This window comes from Myxine glutinosa, chromosome 8 (assembly GCF_964187855.1).
Source record: "Myxine glutinosa chromosome 8, kmMyxGlut1.1, whole genome shotgun sequence".
NCBI classification, from domain to species: Eukaryota; Metazoa; Chordata; class Myxini; order Myxiniformes; family Myxinidae; genus Myxine; species Myxine glutinosa.
In genome coordinates this window covers 88,331,579-88,353,432 of record NC_136268.1, presented here as the reverse complement: position 1 = coordinate 88,353,432, position 21,854 = coordinate 88,331,579, and the positions used below count along the sequence as shown (strand labels likewise).

Genomic DNA, 21,854 nt, shown 5'->3' with positions numbered 1-21,854 from the left:
TGCAACCATATCTCGTGTAGTCAATGCCAAAACTCTCTCATCATTGCGAGCTGTCGCAGCATCTCTTATTGTCTTATCTGCTCGAAGTTCAACAGCCAAGACAACTGTTTCACGGGTACGACTGCCTTTTATGAATTTTGAAGCACGCTGGCAAAAAATGCATTTATCATCGTAGACCGTTGAAGTTGATCCTGTCTCTTCCCGTGATGATCGCCGTCGCACCGCATCGCCAGTATCAACTGAAGAACTTCTAGCTGCATTGGTCAAAGTAGCTAGGTGGTTTTTGTGAGTGAAGTCTGATCTACAAGCCCTATGGTATAATATTGGAATATTAGGAAGTTCAACTGCGCCTTCTTGGACTAGCTTTAGAATTGGATAAAAGTTTCTAACTGCGGCTGCGTCACACAATGTCTTCCAAGAACTGTTGCCCGCTGCCTTGCTTAGTTCAGAGAGTGGCGACTTCTTGCTGCACAGGATGCACGTTCCGGACTCAGGTTCAATCTTCGCCCGTTTCGCCTCGACACCGGCCATCTCAGCTGAAAGAACAAAAAGACTGACGTTAGATTACTCCGATATCCGAAAAGCTCGCCAGCTTACATAGACATACTCATCCAAGTCAGTGAACATGTTAGATGGCGCCACAATACAACTCTATAATAGAGTTGTATGTGGCGCCATCTAACATGTTCACTTTTAGTTCTTAAGCCACCCACCCCCCCCCCCCCCCCCCCCCCAGAAATTAATCAGGTCACCGCAACAAATCTCAGACTGAGATATAGAATATAGAATATAGATATAGAATAGACTGACGTCACTTTCGGCACTGGGTTCTGTGGGTTGATTATCGGCGGGAAATTCCAACTGACATAGTTTCGGTTTGTGGAAAGTGCATGCCTTTTCATATATTTTTTGTGTACACTCGTGGTGGATGATATGTTTTAGTTTTTGAGTTATTTTTATAGACAGATAAACGGTGTAGCACAATGCATAATTTGGAAAATCATACCAGTGTTGTTTCACTAAAAAAAGTACAAGTCTAATAATAAAATATTGAAAAATATATGATTTTTTTTCGATAATTGATTTTTATAATAATTAATCTAAAACAAAATGCTTCATATTATTTTTTATTTAGACGGTACACATCGGACGTATATTTAGTCGTCAACCGCACATCGATAGCTAGTATAGAAGTCCAGATACACGTGCAACAATGTACCCCACCAAATGGGCATTTTCGAGCTGGGTGGTTTCAAAGATGGCGTCCATCCGGGCACTAAGCTACCGTTCTCAGATGTCCATCACACCTTTTCTGACACTTGAGACATTGGTCTAATGGAAAATCATAATGAGAATCACTCCCCCCCCCCCCCCCCCCCCCCCCCGGAGCATTCACTTCAAAAAATGGCCGGTTGGCTCAAGGACTACTAGATCAACATCTTGAGCGGATACTTCCAGTTCATTATTTGGAAGAATTAGCGGTGGCACATTTGTGTATTTTGGAGGTAGCGTTTGTATGGCTTTCTTTGTGGACGGCATCTCAATAACCACAACACCGTGGTCTGTGCCTTCATTTTCTGCATCAAGATGTTGGAACAATGAGATTCCCAGTTGCAGAACTGTGGTCAATATTGTCGACTGCTGATCGGTTTTGTGTAAAATATTTATATTCAGCACCAGCATCTTGTCTCTTTGAATTCGCTGGACAATCAAGCCGCTCCTCGGTGTTTTCCTCACATATGATACACTTTGACCAGTCAGTAAATTGTACAGAAACAGAAGATGGCCGAGACTCATCAATGTCAACTAATTTAATGTTTTGCCATATCAGTAAATTAGTCACAAAGTTTCAGGGTGTATAAAGCCGACTAATTCAGCAAAGTCCAAGCTCCCATCACCAGAATGAGTACCTAGTCAACATACCTGAAACAAAAGGAACAGCGTATTCAGTACGTGGATTAAAATTTGAAAGAAAAACCTCAACCATGTCATTTCTCATCAACCATGTGTTTCGGTAACTACTTATATTATAGTGCATCTGACTCATTCAAATAGTGAAGGAAAGTATTGAACCAGATGTAGCCAGAGTCGTGTATGTTACCTAACTTACTAAGGTAGCATGCAGCAACACCGACTTTATGCACCTGGGTTATACAGTATGTGTCAAATGTTGCTGCACTGAAATAAATGTTGTCTACACATATTCTAAAGCTTATATTTCACTACCGGTACCACAATAATAGTTTGGAGAAATATGGCGCTGCTGGAGAATAATTGTATGTCAAACCTACCATTACATTCATGCTTCCACATTTATATGGAGGCCGCCATTTTGGAAATATCACCGTAATTCTGATCTGAGAGATGTTGCCATCTAACTTATGTGGGTTGAAATATAGATGTAGTGGAGATGCTACATTGGTAAATAATGGTAATAAACATACAGAGACCTCCCCAAATAGCTACCCAAATTGTGTGTTGTATTCGTGCTGCAGGAGTAAACGGAGGGTTAAGCAAGCGAGAGAGTTACTCTGGCACCTGGATTTCCAAGGCTTTGCACATGTGTAAAGGTGATAACTGAGAGTGGTTCTATATCCATAAATGTTCAGCATGGAAACCTCTACCATTGCAACCAATTTCATGCTTGTATCCACAATAACACAATCGTAGTGATATTTTCAGCTATGCCGCTCTGCTAAGGAGCCTTGGATAATCTACCATATAAAACAAAATTGTCGGTTTGTGTGTTTGTACAGATGTCTGTCCCCCTTCATAAGGGCAATCGCCTGGTGTTGGCCTAATGGTTAGGGCGGCGGGCTTGAGATCCTAAGGTCCTGGGTTCGAATCCCGCTGAATTAAAGCCAGGTGGGGTTGACTCAGCCTGTCATCCTTCCGTGGTGGGCAAAATGAGCACCAGATAACTGATTATGGAGAGGCAGATGCGCCCACAGACAAATGATGAAACCAGCAGCCGGGTGGCTGCACACAAACCACCCACCCATAAGGGGAGGTTTTTTTAAGGCCAATCTTTTAACACGAATGTGTGTTCACTACAGTCTATTTTTGAGGACAAAACAAACTCAAAAAACATTTTCCATAAAATGTCTCTTCTATTAGAATTGTAGATATCTTCTATTGGAATTGTAGATGGTGGCTTGAAAACCGAGCCTCAAGGGCGGTGTACAGAAGCGTTTTTTAAAATAACAATAAATACAAGATGCAGGGAGGTAAAATTTGCTGCACATTATGTGCAACGCATGCAGAGTAAAACGAGTGTTCATTTACGTCTGTAGGATATCTTATAAATAAAGAAGATATAAGCATACCTGGCACTAGGCTGAGGCTTCAGACCACGCTCACGATGCTGTCGAATAAACGGTTCCAACCCGTCATTTTTGACAGGCTCTTTACTTGTAATGTTATAGACGATGATAAAACGGAGCAATTAAAACCAAAAAGTAATGTGCGACAGAAGATTCATTCACAGCCCATAGTTTATACTTCCCATGGGTAGGTTTTATATTCACTTCTATTTGGTAATATAACATGCACAGAGGCGGTAATTTTGAGGAAGAAAGGGAGTGCAAGCATTTGATTTGTCTTTGCTGGAAAGATCAAGTGCCTCATCCATAGCTTGTGTCTAATGGACTATCTCGTCAGCTGTTTTTTGTCCCCCGTCGCACCGCGGAGCGAAAGGGGGACTATGGTTTTCCCCTCCGTCCGTGTGTCCGTCCGTCCGTGCGTGTGTGCGTAAGCGAAGGACCGCATTCAAATTTGGTGTGTGGGTGCAACCCACGTCAAAATCCAAGATGGCCGCCGCCATGTATGTCTGATGCCATGTATGTCTGAACCTTGTGAGTGGAATATCTCGAAAAAATAAGCGAAGTACCAACTTCTAATCTGGTGTGTGGGTGTATCTAGGCATAAGGAAGAACGCTATTGAAAAGTGGGTCGCCACGTCAAAATCCAAGATGGCCGCCGCCATGTATGTCTGAAACTTGTGAGCGGAATATCTTGAAAAATAAGCGAAGTACCAACTTCTAATCTGGTGTGTGGCTGTATCTAGGCATAAGGAAGAACGCTATTGAAAATTGGGTCGCCACGTCAAAATCCAAGATGGCCGCCACCATATATATGTCTGAACCTTGTGAGCGAAATATCTTGAAAAATAAACGAAGTACTAACTTCTAATCTGGTGTGTGGGTGTATCTAGGCATAAGGAAGAACGCTATTGAAAATTGGGTCGCCACGTCAAAATCCAAGGTGGCCGCCGCCATGTATGTCTGAACCTTGAGAGCGGAATATCTTGGAAAATAAGCGAAGTACCAACTTCTAATTTGTTGTGTGGGTGTATATCGGCATAAGGAAGAACGCTATTGAAAATTGGGTCGCCACGTCAAAATGCAAGATGGCCGCCGCCATGTATGTCTGAACCTTGTGAGCGAAATATCATATCATAGCATGTTTTCTGCGTCTTCCATTTTGTCACCTCACATCACTTCCCCGACGGGGGACCTAGGCGTAACGCTTGTTATAATTAAAATTGCTAAAATGCCTGTCAAAATCCTTCAGACATTTTCTTGTTTTATATGCCATCTCATCTCATTAAGTATGCCCTCTGAGTATTTAATTTTTATACATGGGAGTGATTACATAATCTGTAACTGAACCGCTTCCATCTATTACCAAGATAATTGGCGAATCTAAAACATGCATCTGCTAGAATAACAGGAACCTGGAAACCAGCAGATGTCCTAAATGTGGGAGATCGCCATGGAAACCATTTGATAACCTAAATATATGAGACTACGTTGATGGGAGACCGCCATGGAAGTCTGAGCGCTGTCTGTCGGCTGAGGAACTGCAGAATAGATCATTTATTAACCTACTTGCCAAGCTAAGCTGTCTGCTCCCAGATTTACTTTGCTATGGACATCCCGGAATGAACTAAACCTGTTGCTCTGATGAAATTCCGGCAGGGTGCACTACATCACCGTCTACTGTTCCTTCAAATGTGGGTGTAGAGGTTGCTCTCTGTTTACAGGTGCACCCACAAAGGCCATCATCTTTTCACCAGCAGCACCCCTTAAATTATCAATTACCTATTCAACTCCAACGTTTTTCTCGAGGGATATTTTCCTTGATATTCCTTGGCAAAAGCGAAGAAAGAGAAATACCTTTATTGAACTTGTATATATGAATCATAAACAATGCATGTATGATTAAATAATTCATGAACACATGGAAAGAATTAAACATGCCTACAAAATAGTGCTGTTTGGGGAATAAAAATCAAATTTTCTTTCAAACATTAATGAAAGAACCTTCCATGCACAGGTTGTATTTTTTTGTTCATCACTAGACCGAGGAGATTTTGCACACCCAGCACATTTTACACACCCAGTCGGAGTATCAACATGAAAACACTTTCCCCGACTCAAGGTTGCTGAATATTCCATTGACGGACAGTGATGCTATGGCCTGTGTATGACTTAATGACGCCCAAAGATGGCAAATTATTGGGATGAACAATATTGGGATGTCCTACATCGGAAGTTTATCGCCGTTGATGCAGTGTCTTTTACACCACCTTATCTAACACATGACATTAGTTCTTCATGCCTGTTGTTTGTGTCTTTTATGGTGTCGCTAAAAACAATGTTTCGTGTTTGGAATGATTTTCAATTTTGTTTGACTGTCAGGGCAGGGCAGCCTAAAAAAAAGTATCTCACTCCTCTCTGCACATGTATGATCAGAATTAACTCAGAGTCAAAGTACTGCCAAACTAAAGTTTCGTTTTCCGATTCATTTTCCAATTCATCTTCAAAATATCACATTCAATTCAAATTAAGTTGTTCCTCGATCATAAAATGACATTTGTGGGCAGACAGACAGACAGACAAAGTGAAGTAATTGTTTAATCCTGCATTTTGCTTCGTATGGACAGGGTAATCAGCGCACAATGAGATAGGGACATTCATTATTGGGTAGAGATTTAAGAAAAGGAACCTCGTGTGCAGACTCGTGCACAGTTGGAGGCTGTGTTCAGAAATGAACAATTCCCTTTGGATTCTCTCTGGCGACTTATTCAGGAGATAAGAATTAGAGTTTCAACAGTCATTCGTTCAAATGGAGCTTACACATATTATTGACCTTTTGAGACCTCATTATTTTGTGACGTCATTGGATGTCATTATTGACTTGTCTTGAGACCTCAGCAGCTCCATTCTAAAGTCATTGCCTCTTTTAGTGTAAAATAGCCATTACAGACATCCTCATTTTGTGATTGTAAAAAACCCACAAAACCTCTGAATTTGTCTCATAGTTTGTCAAATACACATACTTTAACAACATATGGTTTTCATTTTGATAAATGTTACAGTTACTGAATCATTTTCTTGGTTATTGCAAATAATTGCATTTTAATTAATTTTTATATTTATTTATTTAATTTTAATCTTAATTTATTTAACAAATTATTATTAATTTCATTTATTTTATTTTATTTTTATTTCTATTAAGTTGAATTAATTTTAATTTAATTTAATTTTAAATTGCATTTTTAAATAATATTGCAAAAAAATATTCTCAATATGCAAATTCTGAAAAACGCAGCCAATGCTTACCTTTTTTTTTCGATGTGTATACAATTAATGGATTTTCATTGTACAGTGTATAGATTTGCATGCCTGTTTCAACGAACAGAGAGAGGGCAGCAAACCCCTGCAAATAAGAGGAAACCTAAACGAAGATGAACATATGGACGTGTTTGGTGTTGCCATCTGAGCATATGTTGCACATAGAGTACCTCATTATGCTGGGATCTCAGGTTCAAATCCCAAACACTGTTTTTGGTTTCTATATCGTCTATTAATGCTTTTGTAAGTTGCATGAAAGTGCAATGAAGTCTCCAAATTGTCTTTGTCCAGCAAGTGATGTTATCTGAATAATAGGTTCCTCCGTGAGCCTTATTCCCTGTGGAACAAAACAAAGATGTGCTTTTGCCACACTGACATTCTTTTGTGATTTCCATTTTATTCCCCCAAAAATGATCCATTTTGATTAATTCCCCCTTATTGCTGACCCGTGGCAATAGCAATTCGCACCAATGATGGATGGGTGGTTTTATTTGAATGGTCTTTGTTTAATCTGTCCGCTCTGATTAAAAATGTACATTTTGTTGCTTGTTTGCATGCCGATAATTATTATTTCATTTTTATTTCTCCTCAATCTTCACGGGCACATCTGACATTGCATAAGACAGCTTAAAATAATTTATAGGGACGAGACAGTAGATCATAATAGGAAGGTGAAAGCATCTGGAAATGCAAAGCCCATCCGTGTCCGCTTTGTATTCAGATTTCTTATTCTTCGGTAAGCTAAACACGATGAAAACCCAAAACAAAAAAACCCCAAAAATGTGACCATTTTAGGCGACCATGACCTTTTGACCTCAAAAGCAATAGGCTTCAGTGACCCAATATGCAAACCCTACTCAATTTGCAGATCAATCGGATGAAAATTGACAATTTTATGGAAACTTGACCTTTTAATCTTTTAATTATAAAAAGAACAATCAGCTTCTAGCTTTTGATTAGTGAACCAATCAGTTACCCAATATGCAAATTCTTAAAATTTCAGGTCAATTGGTGAAAATTGACGATTTTATATGATGCTGACCTTTGACCTTTTGACCAAATTATTCATTTGGCTTCTCCATATTCTCATGATTAAAGCTTTGTTGAAAATTTGATTCAAATGGTAAATTAATATTTCAGGTCAATTGGATGAAAATTCATGATTTTGGGTGATGCTGACCTTTGACCTTTTGACAAAATTATTACATTTTCTTCTCTACATGATCATAATAAAGCTTTGTTGAAAATTTGATGACAAAAGCTCAAATGATAAAAAAAAACATTATGGCCCGGACAGACACACAGGCACACAGAAGTGATATTGCAAAACCCCATCTCTCGCTGCTCGGGCGAGCGGCTATCAATGGCACTATTGCTCCCTTTGGCCCTTTAAAAAATGTTTCCTGCATTCCCAGTGTCTTCCAGAAATAAGGTCCATTCCACCAACTTGGATTGAAATCCCAATACCTAAAGACTATCTATGTATTACTAGAAAAGGTACCCAGGATTGCCCATTGCTTTTCTAATCCTGTTGGTATTTTGAAGAAATCAATTTTTTGTTTTATATTTTTTCTGGAGGCCGAAAACACTTCCCTACACCCACTAAGGAATGGGGTCGGGGATTATTGAATATTACCTTTCACATAGTTACAAATGTTTAGGCACGACAGAGTGAGTAAAAAAAAACTTTTTTTTCAAGATTATAAATTTATATATTTTACCTAAAACACTCCCTGGGACTCAGTGATGAACTTCAGAGTTTGACACAAAGATATGTTTGGTCATCTCTGAAAAAATGTCGACAGACAGACAGACAGACAAACATTTCTCTCTAATATCGTATCTATAGATTTACAAAGAGGATGTGACTTTGGATTGTGCTTCGTCCCTCCCACATCGGCTCCACACCTCAACCCTTTCCCACTCCTGCTTCCTTCACCCAGTCTTACCCTTCTCTTCTCTTTCCTGTCCTTCCTGCTTATCATCCTTTGCTCATTTTAATTGCATTAAATTGCCCTCCACCTTCCCCTACATTGGTAATAAATATATATGTAAATCTATTTGTGTGCAAGCAGACCACTGTGGTTTTGTATTTTGTGTGAGCTTTCTGCCATGATTATTGAGAATTCCACCAGCAAACGGTTAATGGATGCGGAGACAATATGTCAAGGCATACACTCTGGAATACAGTTCCAGGTTAACTAAAAATATGGAAGTTGAAAAGGAATTAGTGTAAGAGGCCGCGAAAATTAATTACTCGAGAGTCGCATTTGCTCGCTCAGCTCTAATCGACAGCATCGGGAACATTTTTAGCTTGGATTTGGCACAGACAGAGCACATGCCTGGCACAGACGTGGCACTTGCATCGCTGTGGTATATTTGATTTCCATCTGAGGCATTGCAAGCCCTTGATGTAATGGATGAAACACATTTGTGTTGCGGCGTGCACTATGTAATAATTACATTGAGCATTCCAGTCGCATTGCAAGCATTGGTCGATTCAAGGGAGTTTAGCCACCATCGCCATTTTACCTGATCCAATTCATTAGAATGATATGAATAACGTAACTTACGGATGGGTTCAAGTGGCTTTGCGTTTCGTTGCCACACTGTGGATACACAAAAACGAACTGGTATTGAGGGTAATCATCATGGTCATCAATCAACCTATTTAGGTCAACTGCAGGATTATATGTGGAATGAGTAACTGGTATTCCGAGAGAAGACCAGTGTCTATCTGCATCAGCAGACAGGTAGAACAACAGATGAAATACACAGGACAATGAGCAACATATGCTAACCGCATTGGGAAGCAAGGAGAAGCTGACGGTTCATGCGTTAACCTTTCGTCGGAGCAAATGAGCAACAAAGAGAGTCGCATCCGCTCTGAGTCTGAGACGTCGGTGGTTTGAACCTGACCCTGGCCGAGTGAGACGAAAGACTTTAAAGATGGTACAGGCTGCTTCCTGTCTTAACACTGAATATTTAAAGTGGATATAACATGGATAAACAAGGATAGGTAAGACGACTCATAAAAGGGTTAACTCCAGAAATGCCAGACTTTCCCTGCTTCCCATGGCGGTTGGCATCAATCGATGTCCTGTTGATTTCATGCATTGTTCTTCAGGATGATAGGTTTCTTCAACTCATGTTGAGGTGTTTTGGCATCTTCATCACAACTGCGGTTTGGCAAAAGTCAGAGCAGAATTATTTTAATTTGGCCAGGATTCCAGAGATAACTCATCTACTTTTGGCTCGAATACAACGCAATCGGATTGGTACTTTGCATGCAGGGCACCCTCTTCTCAGATGGAAGTTGAGACGGGTGCGGACTGCGGGGTGTCCCATCCACTAGCATTAGTTGGTGTACCCTAAAGATCCCACAGTGGATTTTGACAAAGAGCAGTCGAGTTTGCTCCCTGAACAAATTCCATGTTGGTGCCAGTTTCATTGAAACATTGGGCTTGGTTTAGCTTGTTGACGAACGACTTGGAGTGCCTCTTCCTCTCTGATATTAATGAGAAATGGTTGAGACTTGTGAGACTGACTAATGCTATCAGATGGGTCAAGAGACCCCACACTCATTGATGCAACTTCCAGCCTGTGAAACGCCATTCCAACAGTTTATTTTCCGGTCAATAATAATTAATTATTATTCGATCAATAATTTAATAATTATAATAATTAGTAATTAATTAATTAATAATAATTATTAATTAATTTAATGAATTAATAATTAAATTTATTATTAATAATTTAACAATTTATTAATTATTATTCGATTATAATCGAACCCAGACCAAAGTACAGATTGGAGGCCAGTGCGCTCATTCCGCGCAATCTTTCCTGACCCACTGGTGTTTGGGTTTCAGTTCCTCACCGCGACCCTGTTTCTTATTGCCCCTAGTCGCATCCCTCAGGAAGGTCGCAATTCGATTGCTTATGACAAAGTCAGCTTTTGTAACTTAAAATATTGTGGATTCATGTGACGGGTTGAATCCCCCTTTGCATTGCTCATCTTACCAGTTTGCAATGTGTATTGACATCATCGTGCATCCACCGCTTTATGTCCATCCGCAGGGATTGGTAAATTATTTGCCCATACTTGATAATCTGTGCACATATCATCGCACACACATCCATGTTGTAATATCATGCGGTTATCCAGGGTTTGGATGAAATTGCAAGCTTTTGATACTCCGCTTAGTCGGCTTGACTGACGACGTACGATCATCACCGTGAACGCAACGTGGGTGTTCATGGGAGGGACCAAGCGGGCAAATCTTAAGCTCTGAGAGGGCAGTGCAGACCGATGGGCAGAGTTCTACTGGAGCCGTTACCCGTCGTTCATCAGCGCTGCCCGATCACATTTTTCAAACCATCACGGTGGTTCCTGCGAGACCCAAACATGATCGGCTTGAACAGCTTGCAATCCACGTGCGGTGCACGGCCCCGCTCGCTCTCCACTGGCTACGCACGGTACTCCTTGGACAACGGGCGTCCGTACGAAACTGGCAGAAAGCGGCGCCCACTGCTCACATCACGCTCTGAGGGTGGCGGGGTGCGAGACCATGTGCCTGGCAGACACCATCGGCGAAGCCTGCCTCGAGACGGCCCGGTGAGCCAGGACCGTTTGCAAAATAGTCTGGAAGGCATGAGCAGGTAGCATACCGGCGCATACGCGTAACAAAATACTCATGACGTTAACATGTGGAGTAATGAATGACACGTCGTGATGTTAGTTGAACAAAAAATGAACCACCTATAGAGGCCATTTTCCCCCACAGAGCGGGGGTCGGCCTTTTTTGGGCACCTTGGTCCCCTTTTTGAAGCAGTCTTTTATGGCCGGATGCTCTTCCTGCCACCAACCCTGTTAGTCGCTTTTTGCGACACACAGGGAATTACCAGTGAACCGGTACTCAACAACGTTAGTTAATGGTTGAGATCTTAGTTAACGGAATAAAATGTAATTCCGCTCTGTATCCGACTCCAAAGTCACCCAGGTGGTGCAATACATTGAGTTGTTTCATCCATATGTTACCCTCGTACTGTTTTAGACCGACTCATTTCAGAGAGCGAAGGTAATATCTGGAGATATGCACCACCATTTCTTCTAATACTAGGGAATGTATGTCTCCACAAAGTAGATCATATGCTTTGGTTGACATCATAATGAGATAAAGTCAGTAATTTGACTAAATTGTGAATTCGGACCTCAATGGCTGCGGTGTTTCTCGTAAGACAGAGTGTAACGCTGAGTGAGTTACATGGATGGAAGCTTTAGTGACTTTCGTTCCCTTGTGATGTATATTTTAACATCTGCAAGGACTGCTTAAGCCTGCATGCTTTAAATGAAGTACAACTTAATTTTTTGCCTTCTCCGCCCCATATAAGTTTTAAAAAACCCACAATATTACCAACGGTTTTGGGACAGAACACCCGAAAATTGCATCAACCTGCTTTATAAAGTCGTCTTAATTGTGACATTTTGGACAATACCGCGCACTATAAGACTCTGAAGTACACTATGGCGAGGGCTCTCACATCTACAAGCATAACCAATACAACTTTGTCTGACTGCTGTGTCCATTAGGAATATCGTTTTGTGTACAACAATGTTAGAAATCTGTTGGGGTCAGACTGGAGTCCCGACTTAAACCCAATAAAACCTCCTCGAGGACGTCTCAGTACCCTGAAAGCCAGAATCAAACAGACCACAATGCATTCTGAAGTTATACTCGGTGTGCAGGAAAAATAGTGCAATAGTTACACTCGATTTTTACCCTGTGCTCGCGAAGCGAAAAGCGGGGTTAAGCATTCACTGCGTATGTGTGCCGTGTGCCGTACGTGTGCCGTGTGCCATACGTGCCTGCATTTTAAAAATTCATTTTCTCGGCAACCGTTGGTCTGATTCACACGAAATTTTACCATAGGAGCGTCTCCGCCTGTATAATTTTTTTATTCATGATTATGACGTCATAAGTCACGTGGTATGGATGCCATCTTGGAAAAACGTTACACCTCTATATCTCCCAAACCGCTCAATGGAAAAAATTGAAACATGGCTCATTGTCAAGTACTCACCATGGGGAATAAGATATGTTGATGGTGATGTCATCGGTGCCTTAATTATGACGTCATAATTCGACAAGTACAACGCTTGATCTGATCAGTGTGAATAAAACAAAAATTCCTCTGCAACTGTTAGTCCGATGGGCACGAAATTTTCAGAATATGTGCGGCTCCTGTAGAATTTCTTTTATGATATTTATAACGTCATATGTCACGTGGTACAGACGCTATCTTGGAAAAAATCGAAAAAAGTTGCACCTTTATATCTCCAAAACCGCTCCATGGAAAAAATTGAAACATGGCTCATTGTAAAGTACTCCCCTTGGGGAATAACATATGTTAATGATGATGTCATCTGTGCCTTCGTTATGACGTCATAATTCGACAAGTACAATACGTATCGATCATTGTGAATGTTTTTTCTCAGCATATGTTGGTCTGATGGACACGAAATTTCCACCATAGTCGCCTCCTCATGTATAATATTTTAATGATAATCCTGACGTCATAGGTCATGTGGTACAGGCGCCATCTTGGAAAAACCGAAAAATGTTGCACCTCTATATCTCCAAAACCGCTGCATGGAAAAAATTGAAACATGGCTCCATATGGGGAATAGGTGTTGTTAACGATGACGTCATTGGTGCCATAATTATGACGTCATAATTCGACAGGGACAACGCTTAGTCTGATCAGTTTGAAATGTATTGAGCGTGATCTATACAACAATTATATTAGAGAATATAAATTTATGATGTCATCGCTCACGTGGCCTGGCAGCCATATTGGATCAAAAAAAAAAATGTTCAAAAACAGAAGAGTTGGCTCGCAACAAGTTGACTGCGCAGGGTAGGTATTCTATGAATACCATCGAGTTGCAATAGGTATTTGTGACAATGACGCCGAATGAGAAAAAAAACATGTTAGGATATCAATGTGACACCATATTAGACATTGTTTCATCCTGCAGATTATCCATTATGACTGCCCACCTCAACTCTTTAGCTCCCAACTTCTCCCATATGTGAAACCGCCTTCCAGAGACCGCTCTCTCCCAATAAAGCAAGCGTTCATCGCCATCTCATATCATCCCCCATCCTTACCCACAATCTTTATTACCCCCATGGACCCTTCCTAACCCAACCCACTTTCTTTCAGGTTTCATTCTCTCTTCTCCTTCATTCCCTGCTCCTTCATTCCCTTGCTTATTGCGTCCAATAATTCCCCAGCCGTCCCATTGTCAGTTCATACCTGCCGTCACCTTTCTCTTACAGGAGCCTCGATCTTGTAGAGAAAAATATATAAAATCCTATTGGTAATATAGTGTGCTATTGGTAATATAGTGTGCTATTGGTAATATCGGCTGACAGGATGGCCTAGATGCACGCAGACGTTCCCTCTAAGCCGTCTAGCCTCGGTTCGAATCCCGACCCAGCTATAAACGGTCGTCCCGGTGTTTCACAATCAGGATGATTCATCATTGTGTGTGCCGTCCCTCGGATGGACGTTAAACTGTGTGTCCCGTCTGTTGGCGTTAGTTGGTGGGTGTTAAAGACCTCACGGTGTCCTTTACAAAGAGTAGGCGAGTTATCGCCGGCACCGAGAACAAGTTCCAAATTCCTGCCATAACCACTGCTGGGAAGGCAATGGCAAACCACCTAGTTCAACCCTTGCCAAGGAACCGCTCCATACTAGAGCATGGTAGATTGGAATCAGAATTGGTTAAATATAGTGCACCCTTAAAACTATGTGCACATTGGTCATGTGTTTTTACCATACCACTGCATTGCATTGTGGGAAAAAAACATTTACTTTGAAAATATAACCATTCTACATGTTGACTTCTTCATTTAAGTTAAAAAGAAAACATAGATGTACTACATACCTATTGCTAATGTAGAACATACAGTAAATTAGGTTTATGTCACATGGGCAATAGGTATCTATATGATAAGAGAGCCGTTTGTCTGTCTGTCTGTCGCCTTTTTTTCTTATTTATGACTGAACGGATCTTTGTCAAACTTTCAGAGGTTCATCAGTGAGTGTCTCGGAGTGTTTTGGGAAAAGAATTGAAAATTTTGAAGAAAAAAAAAAGTTCGATTTTCTTTTTGATTTTTTGAAATCGCTCGAAGGTGCCAGAGCCTTTGTAGCTATGTGAAAGGTAATATTAAATTATCCCGGATTAGTGTGTGTGTTATTAAAATATTAATTTTTTTTTTCCTTATTGGATGTAGGTATGGAAATGTTTTAGGCACCCAGAAAAAATAGAAAAAAAAACATTTATTTCTTCAAAATGCCAACAGGATTAGAACATGACCGGGCAATGCCAGGTACTCCTGCTAGTATTCTATATATTTATAGGAAACATTTTTGAGATGTAACTGTCGATCTCATTCTGGTCGTTCAGCATATCACAAAAATATCTCGCTTGTTTCAGGCTCTCAGTGCATTTATCAAAGCGAGCTATGTAAAGAAGCAAATGCTGCCACATTGACAATGCTGCAGCAGCGCTCATGATGCATTGGGTTTATTTGCATTTCGAATTAAAATTACAATAATGCATTTGGCGGATTACACAAAATTGTTCATATTGGAAAATGAAGTGGGCGCATGGTGGAACTTGAATTAAGATGATAGATTGCGATTGCGAATTGGGATTCCGAGTGGGACCATAGATGGGAGATTGCGGATCGCGCTTCGCGGATGGAGCGTTGCGGATTGTCAGGAATTGCCGGTGCAATAGATCGAGAGGTCGATGGGATTGAACAGGATGGAGTGCAAATGGGGAGCAAGAACGTGAGAACACGGATTTAGAAGACTTTATGGAAAGGATCCACGTGGTCAGTATATTGTGCGCTTTTGCAGACAGGAGCCAAATTAGCGCAGGTGCTTGATTGAATGTGGCATTGTGTTGAACAGTGAAGCAAATTACCAGCTCGATCAAAGCACACACTAGTGGCCTATTTTGGACCATCATTATCTTCTTTTTGTGATCCTTTAGTCTTTTCCCACTGTGGCACACGTGACTGGTAACAAAAGGCACCACAAGAAACTTCATGGACTACTGTGCTGTCACTTGTTTTGTGGACAGTTTCGTATTCTTGTGTTTTCTTTGCTCTCATGCCCTGGAAGGAGGTGAAGAGTCAATAAAATTAATTCATTCATTAAGCGAATAATATAGAGGAGCAAACACAAAATTCACAATGACCGTAATAATGATATCAAATCACCTTTATATTAATTGTATAGTATAAGTGCACAGGTTGGGTGTGTGAAAGGGATGAATTGAAGGGATTTTGGTGAAGGTCCGAATGCAGATCCGGATACAAGAATTTTTATTTTTTTAAACTGATTTTTCACCATTGAGAGATAGGGGCAAAAAGCGATATATCGCATAATATTTCAAAAGATTGTGGATGGTGTGAGGGAAAATTAATTAATTGCATACTTAATTTGTGTAAGTTAAATGGATTTCCTTGAACCTCCACCTATGGTCATAGTGGAAAGGTGCGAGGGACAGAATGTTATGGAATGGGTGGTGATACAGAGGCAAATGATGTGATATTTCGGAAATGGGCCACAAATGGGAAGGTCTAGGACAGAGAAGCAGGAATTCAGGAATGCACTGGAGAGGATGATGGGAATGGTTTAGATGGAGGTGATGCTGTGCATTGCGGGGGACTTTAACATGTATGTCGGAGTAGCGGTGGAGCCAGATGAACGAGGAATGTGTTGGTAAATTTGGTTGGGGAAAAAGGAATAGAGAGGGTGAAGAGCTGGTGGAGCTGGTGGCAAGGAATGGAATGGCCACAGCTGGTTCATTCTTTCAAAAATGGGAAAGCCAAAAGATTACCTACTAGAACAGAAGTGGATTTGGTGGTGGTAAGCAAGCAACAGCTGTGGAGGGTTAATGATTGCAAGGCATTGGCAGGAGAGCATGTTACCACCCAGCACAAGCATGTGGTGTGTGCGGTGAGGATGAAGAAAAGGAGGGGGGTTAAGATCAGGGGTCAGAAGGTTATTAGGTGGGGGAAGTGTTTGGGCATCGTCATCTTAGGGTACAAGGAGAGCATGAGGGCCAGGTTTGAGTAACTTAGTGAAGAAGTGGAAAGTTTGGAGGAGGACTGGAAGAAGTATGAAGAGGCGTTTTTGTGTGCAAGAAGTGGTAGAATTGGGAATTGTAGAAGTGTTGTGTGCAAGGATGTCAGGAAAGGGTGCGTCATCGAGGGGTAGAAACCTGGTATGGTGGATGGAGGTAGTAGCAAAGGCAGTTGGTGAAAAGAAGGAGGTTTGGTAGAGGATAGAGAAGATCAAGAATAGAGGGAGGCAGCCGGATGCAGGGTTGCCACACATGTATGGGCAAAAGAAGAAAGCAGCAAGGTCACCAAAAGCAAAGCAAGAAAGCAGCTCTTGAGACGGCGAAGAATGATAGGTATGCAACAAGTTGGAAGAGGATGGTGGGAAGAAGAAGATCTATAAATTGGCTTGTGACAGGGATGAACATAGTAAGGAAATGAAGGGGAGGGGGAGGGCAGTGTTTAAGGATGATGGGGGAAGGCTAGTGACAGAGAGGGGACCGTATTGAAGGTGTGGGAAGGATATTTCAAAGAGCTGTTGAACCAGCAAGGAAGCAACGGTGAGCTGGAGCTACCATGGTATGTGGAGAAGTGGAGTTGGTGGGAGTAGGTGTGGACAGTGTTGAAGAGGATGAAGGGTAGTGTGCCAGCATTGATGAGGTGTGTACAGAGATGATCATTGCAGCATGAGAAGTCGGAATCAGTTGGGTGAAGAGGCTGTTGAATGTATGTATGAGGGTGGGTTCAATTCCTAAGGAAAACCAATTTAGAAAGGGGAAATTTTTTACACGAGGCCGACCCCAATGACCTCTCCTAGTCCGAATTCCGCAGCCCCAGGCCAAGACTGTTCCAGATCAAATTCCCATTTAAATTTAAATTTAAATTTCCTTTTAAGGCCTCGTGTGACCAACCGCAGCTGCAGGTTACAACCCCTTCTTCGGGTTGTTCTGCCCCTCCCTGCCGCTGTTCCAAATTCACCAAGGGAATCGCTTTTTCCAAGGCTCTATTTCCCGACTCCTCCATGTCCGAGTCCAGCTGTGGGCCAACACACTCCCCCAACTGGCTATACAATTTTGGAGTCTCCGGTGCCCAATCGTGGTTCGTGGTGAGGGTCCCCTCGGTCACTTTAAGCTCATCCTGGGGATATGTGACGGACCAACTCACCTCATCTCCCAGACTCTGTTGGACCCGAGAAATCTCCTCCTCGATGGTACTGTCCAAGGTGCGTCGGTCGCTCCTGTATCGCATCATTCTCACCCCCTGTCAATTGTGGCTCCAAAAGATCTTTATCTATAAATACCCGCTCCGGTTCCGTTACATAGGCCTCCAATATTTCCTCCACCTGTTCCGCTGAACCACCGCCCGCTTTATGCACCCCTACCAGCTGCACAAATTCCAATTCCTCTCCCTGCTGGTGCATTCTGGCATCCACACATGCCCGGCAGCCTTCCAGGTCCTTTTCAGTTAAACTTCCCTGATTTAATTCCAAACATTCCCCATTTACTTTTGAACATCCCCTCTCCTGTGCCCCAAATGCATTCTTTTGTTTTCTTTGGGCTTTCATTTCCTCCGTTTCGGATTTTATTATTTTAATTGTGTTTTCAATTCTATTGATTTGTCCCTTCCATTCACTCTTTATTTCTTCCTTCGTTTCACTCGTTTTCTCTCCCTGGGCACTCATTCCATCCTTTTCCTTCATCTCTCCCATGCATTCATCCGTAATGGCCATCACTCGTTCAGTATGGGCATCCATTTTTTTTTCCACTTCCAATAACAATTTATATATGGCTTGGAAGGTCATCGGATCCAATTCCAAGCACGATCGCTCAGGAACGGGGGGGGTTCCCATCCTATTCTCATACCACTCTACACCTAGCTCGCTTCCTAGGTCTTTGGAATCCGTCGGGTCCAAATCCCAAATTATTGACACCAGTTGTCGTGTTCACCACCGGGATTAACACCCCTGGGTGACAGATGACCAATCGAGCTTAAACTCCGAGGCGTATATTCAACTATGGCTGCGGTATTTTACACGCGCGAGGGTGTAGTGGAGGGCCGCGAGCTTACGCGGACGGACGCGGCATGGGGTTATCTGATTTCCACAACAACTAAATGGACAGGACAAGGAATTAAAATTCAACAATTAAAGGGGTTTAATAAAATAAATGCCAGGGAACAAAGAAATGACTGTAAAACTAATTCCTAATTGAGACGTCTCCCACGGACTCATGAAACAGACACGGGGAGAAATAAACGAAAGTAAAAATGTGTGTATGGTGCGATTGCCTGCTACTCCGTGGTCTCCTCAAGCGGTCCCCGAACCCCGCCGGCTGCAGCACGGATCCCCGAGTCATTGCATGGAAAACGCGCCTTGGCTCGAAGTCACGTTCCGCCAGCCACCCGCGTGAGGCAGCCAACCTCTCTCCTCCGCCGTCGCACGCTCCACAAAGCGCCGAGGTCTCTCAGGTGCACATGCCACGGAGCACCCCCGTCACGAAGCCACCACCACTGGGATCAGAGAAAAGGATGCGTCCACCCTCTACTGCAAAATCTGTTTTGACGACCTTTTATTTGCACTATTCATGTCGCATCAAAAGTTGCGATGATGAATCTAAACTGATATCTCAAAGTGAAACTGATGGTGAAACTGAAACTACTGATCTATGGATCATCGAATGGGAAACCAGAATGAAATGCTGTGTGAAATTGCTGAAAGCAAAGCTATAGTGAATATAGAGAGAGGGGGGAGGTCAGGAGATGAAGAAACGATGTGGAGAGGGATAGGTGGTCAGTTGGCATGGAAAGAACTTTGGTGATCTTCCATCAGGCTGAAGGCCCAAAACATGCCTAAACCCGTTTCCCAACTGAGCTTTCATAATATCACTTTCACTCCTGAGCAGTACTTTGGAGGGACAAGTATGGATTGAAATCTTAGGTGATAGAATGGAACAAGGTTGTCGATGTTACCAGCTGCACCCATTGCGACATTTTCTCACTTAATATATACACTGAATTCCCATTTCTATCAATACACACTCCAAAGGAAATTGCTCATTTCAGGTGAGACATTTATGTGCCCCCCCCCCCCCCTTCGCTAGTGTATATATATATATATATATATATATATATATATACATATATATATATATATATATATATATATATTGTATATTAAAAATGTAATTAAGCTGTATGCATAAGAAGCCTTCAAACCCATTGGATGGAGAGCTGGCATGACTCCACCCACAATGGATAGGAAGAAATTCCTGCGTCTGCAATGTTGGTTTTCTAGTAAGTCTAAGATGTCTTAGGAAGTCTCATCTCTCTATAATGCAAGCAATCTCTGTGTGTCTGTGTGTCTGTCTGTGTGTATGTCTGTGACCGCTGTTTCTCGACAACCACTGGTCCGATCTAAGTGAAACTTGCCAGGTATATTGCTGGGGAACTGAGGATGTGCCTTTTCAAGGTTTGCTATTAATCGGACAAGTGGTTACCAAGTTATGGCCATTTATGTAGCAAACACATACGTTTTGTACGTGAACGAAGGAACAGCGAAGGACAAGAGCGAAGGAACGGCGAAGGACGAGAGCGAAGACCGAAGGAACGATGAAAGTTGTAAAAAAAAATTTGCACGTACGGTCAAGCTACAGCGAAGGAACCGCGTGTGTGTTTGTTGTTCTCTTCTCTTTGTGCTTTTCCTTGCGATTAAATTGAAAAATGGCAAAATATGTTGGCGCTAATTGAAGAATTGGCCATGAAAACTAATTTGAGATTAATCGTAACTGCGATATGCGAACTTCCGGACAGTGAGGCCTTATTTTTGGTACGTACGTCAACGTACGTATGTCCACGTACTTACCTCCCCGCACGTACGGGCATGCACTAGTATTCACAATTTGCATTATCCAAGCTCGAAACCACAATGTATTGTATATGCAGATAAGCAGTAGGCATGTTTTTCATAAGCAGTAGGCATGACAGCGGGAGGAGAAGGATGAGGGAGGAAAGGGTGAGGGGTGTTGGGAGGGGGAGGGGAAGAGGTAGGGAGGACAGGGTGAGGGGTAAGAGGGAGGGAAGGAAAGGGGAGGGAGAGGGGAAGGGGAGGAGGAGTGATCACTGATCCCACCCCCTACTCATCACAAAGCTGTGTTTGTACCCTGAGTTTGGAGTTTGTACCTTGTACCTGAAGATGTGGCTGCACATAGAATACATAAAAACAAAGAGAGAGAGAGAGAGGCAATGGACTTTGTATATATTTTTCCCTTTTTGGCCCTCCATTTTCTTTCATCGTTATTTGATTTCACAAATTATCACAGGTATTATGAAGAAGAGAAAAATATGCATTTCTTAAAATCCCTCACCCCCTTTCCCAATGAAGAATCAGCACAGATGATCCCTTTTCTATGTAGTTTCCATCCAGTGTCACATATTCTTCCCAATAGTGGGTGAGTTTCCTGATGCCACTAAAGTAGAAGCCATGTTCTTGGCACTGATCATCTTTTGAAAAAGTATAAACTTTTCAATTTGTAGGTTGTCTCACGTTAATTTGCAGCAATGAGTAGTGTCTGCTGAAAGTTCTTGTACCCAAAGTCTTTCCATAATGGAGTCTTTTGTAGTGCTGATTTCATTACAAGTTAATTTTGGCTTTGCTGTGCATGTTGGAGATCTGCTCTCGCTCTATGTTTTTTCTTTCAGACTCAACATCCTCTCTCGGCTTGTGAATAAATAACGTCTTCCTTTGTTTTGCAGGCACTCTACAGCTCTATCAAGAATGATAAGCTTGAATGGACCATGTAAGTTTGCATCTTCATCTCAAGATCTCAAAATGTGCTGCTTATTATAGAGTAGTAAGCAGTACTGATTAGGACAAAACAAACAGCCATCTACCATCCTGAGCTCAGACATTCTCAGATCAGACAACATAGCGGTCAAACTGAGCTATCAAACCATTGTCTTGCCAGCTTCGTTTGTCAAATCCTAGTGTGACGTCATCACCGGTCCAGTTGAGAGTGTTGCAGCTGAGAATGAAGTTAATGAAATAATCAACCTAGAAATGATACATCCGTAA

At 42.0% G+C, this 21,854-nt stretch overlaps 1 protein-coding gene across 6 annotated transcripts in view; it reads left to right on the top strand.

Annotated features, from left to right (window-relative positions):
- LOC137432685 (PH and SEC7 domain-containing protein 1) overlaps positions 1-21,854 on the top strand; it is a 165,501-nt gene that overhangs the window by 126,977 nt on the left and 16,670 nt on the right. For all 6 annotated transcript variants that reach the window (XM_078783468.1, XM_068124793.2, XM_078783471.1 and 3 more), the window contains one exon: positions 21,536-21,579. In XM_078783468.1, coding sequence (XP_078639594.1) covers positions 21,536-21,579 — 44 coding nt within the window. The remainder of the gene's footprint in view (positions 1-21,535; positions 21,580-21,854) is intronic.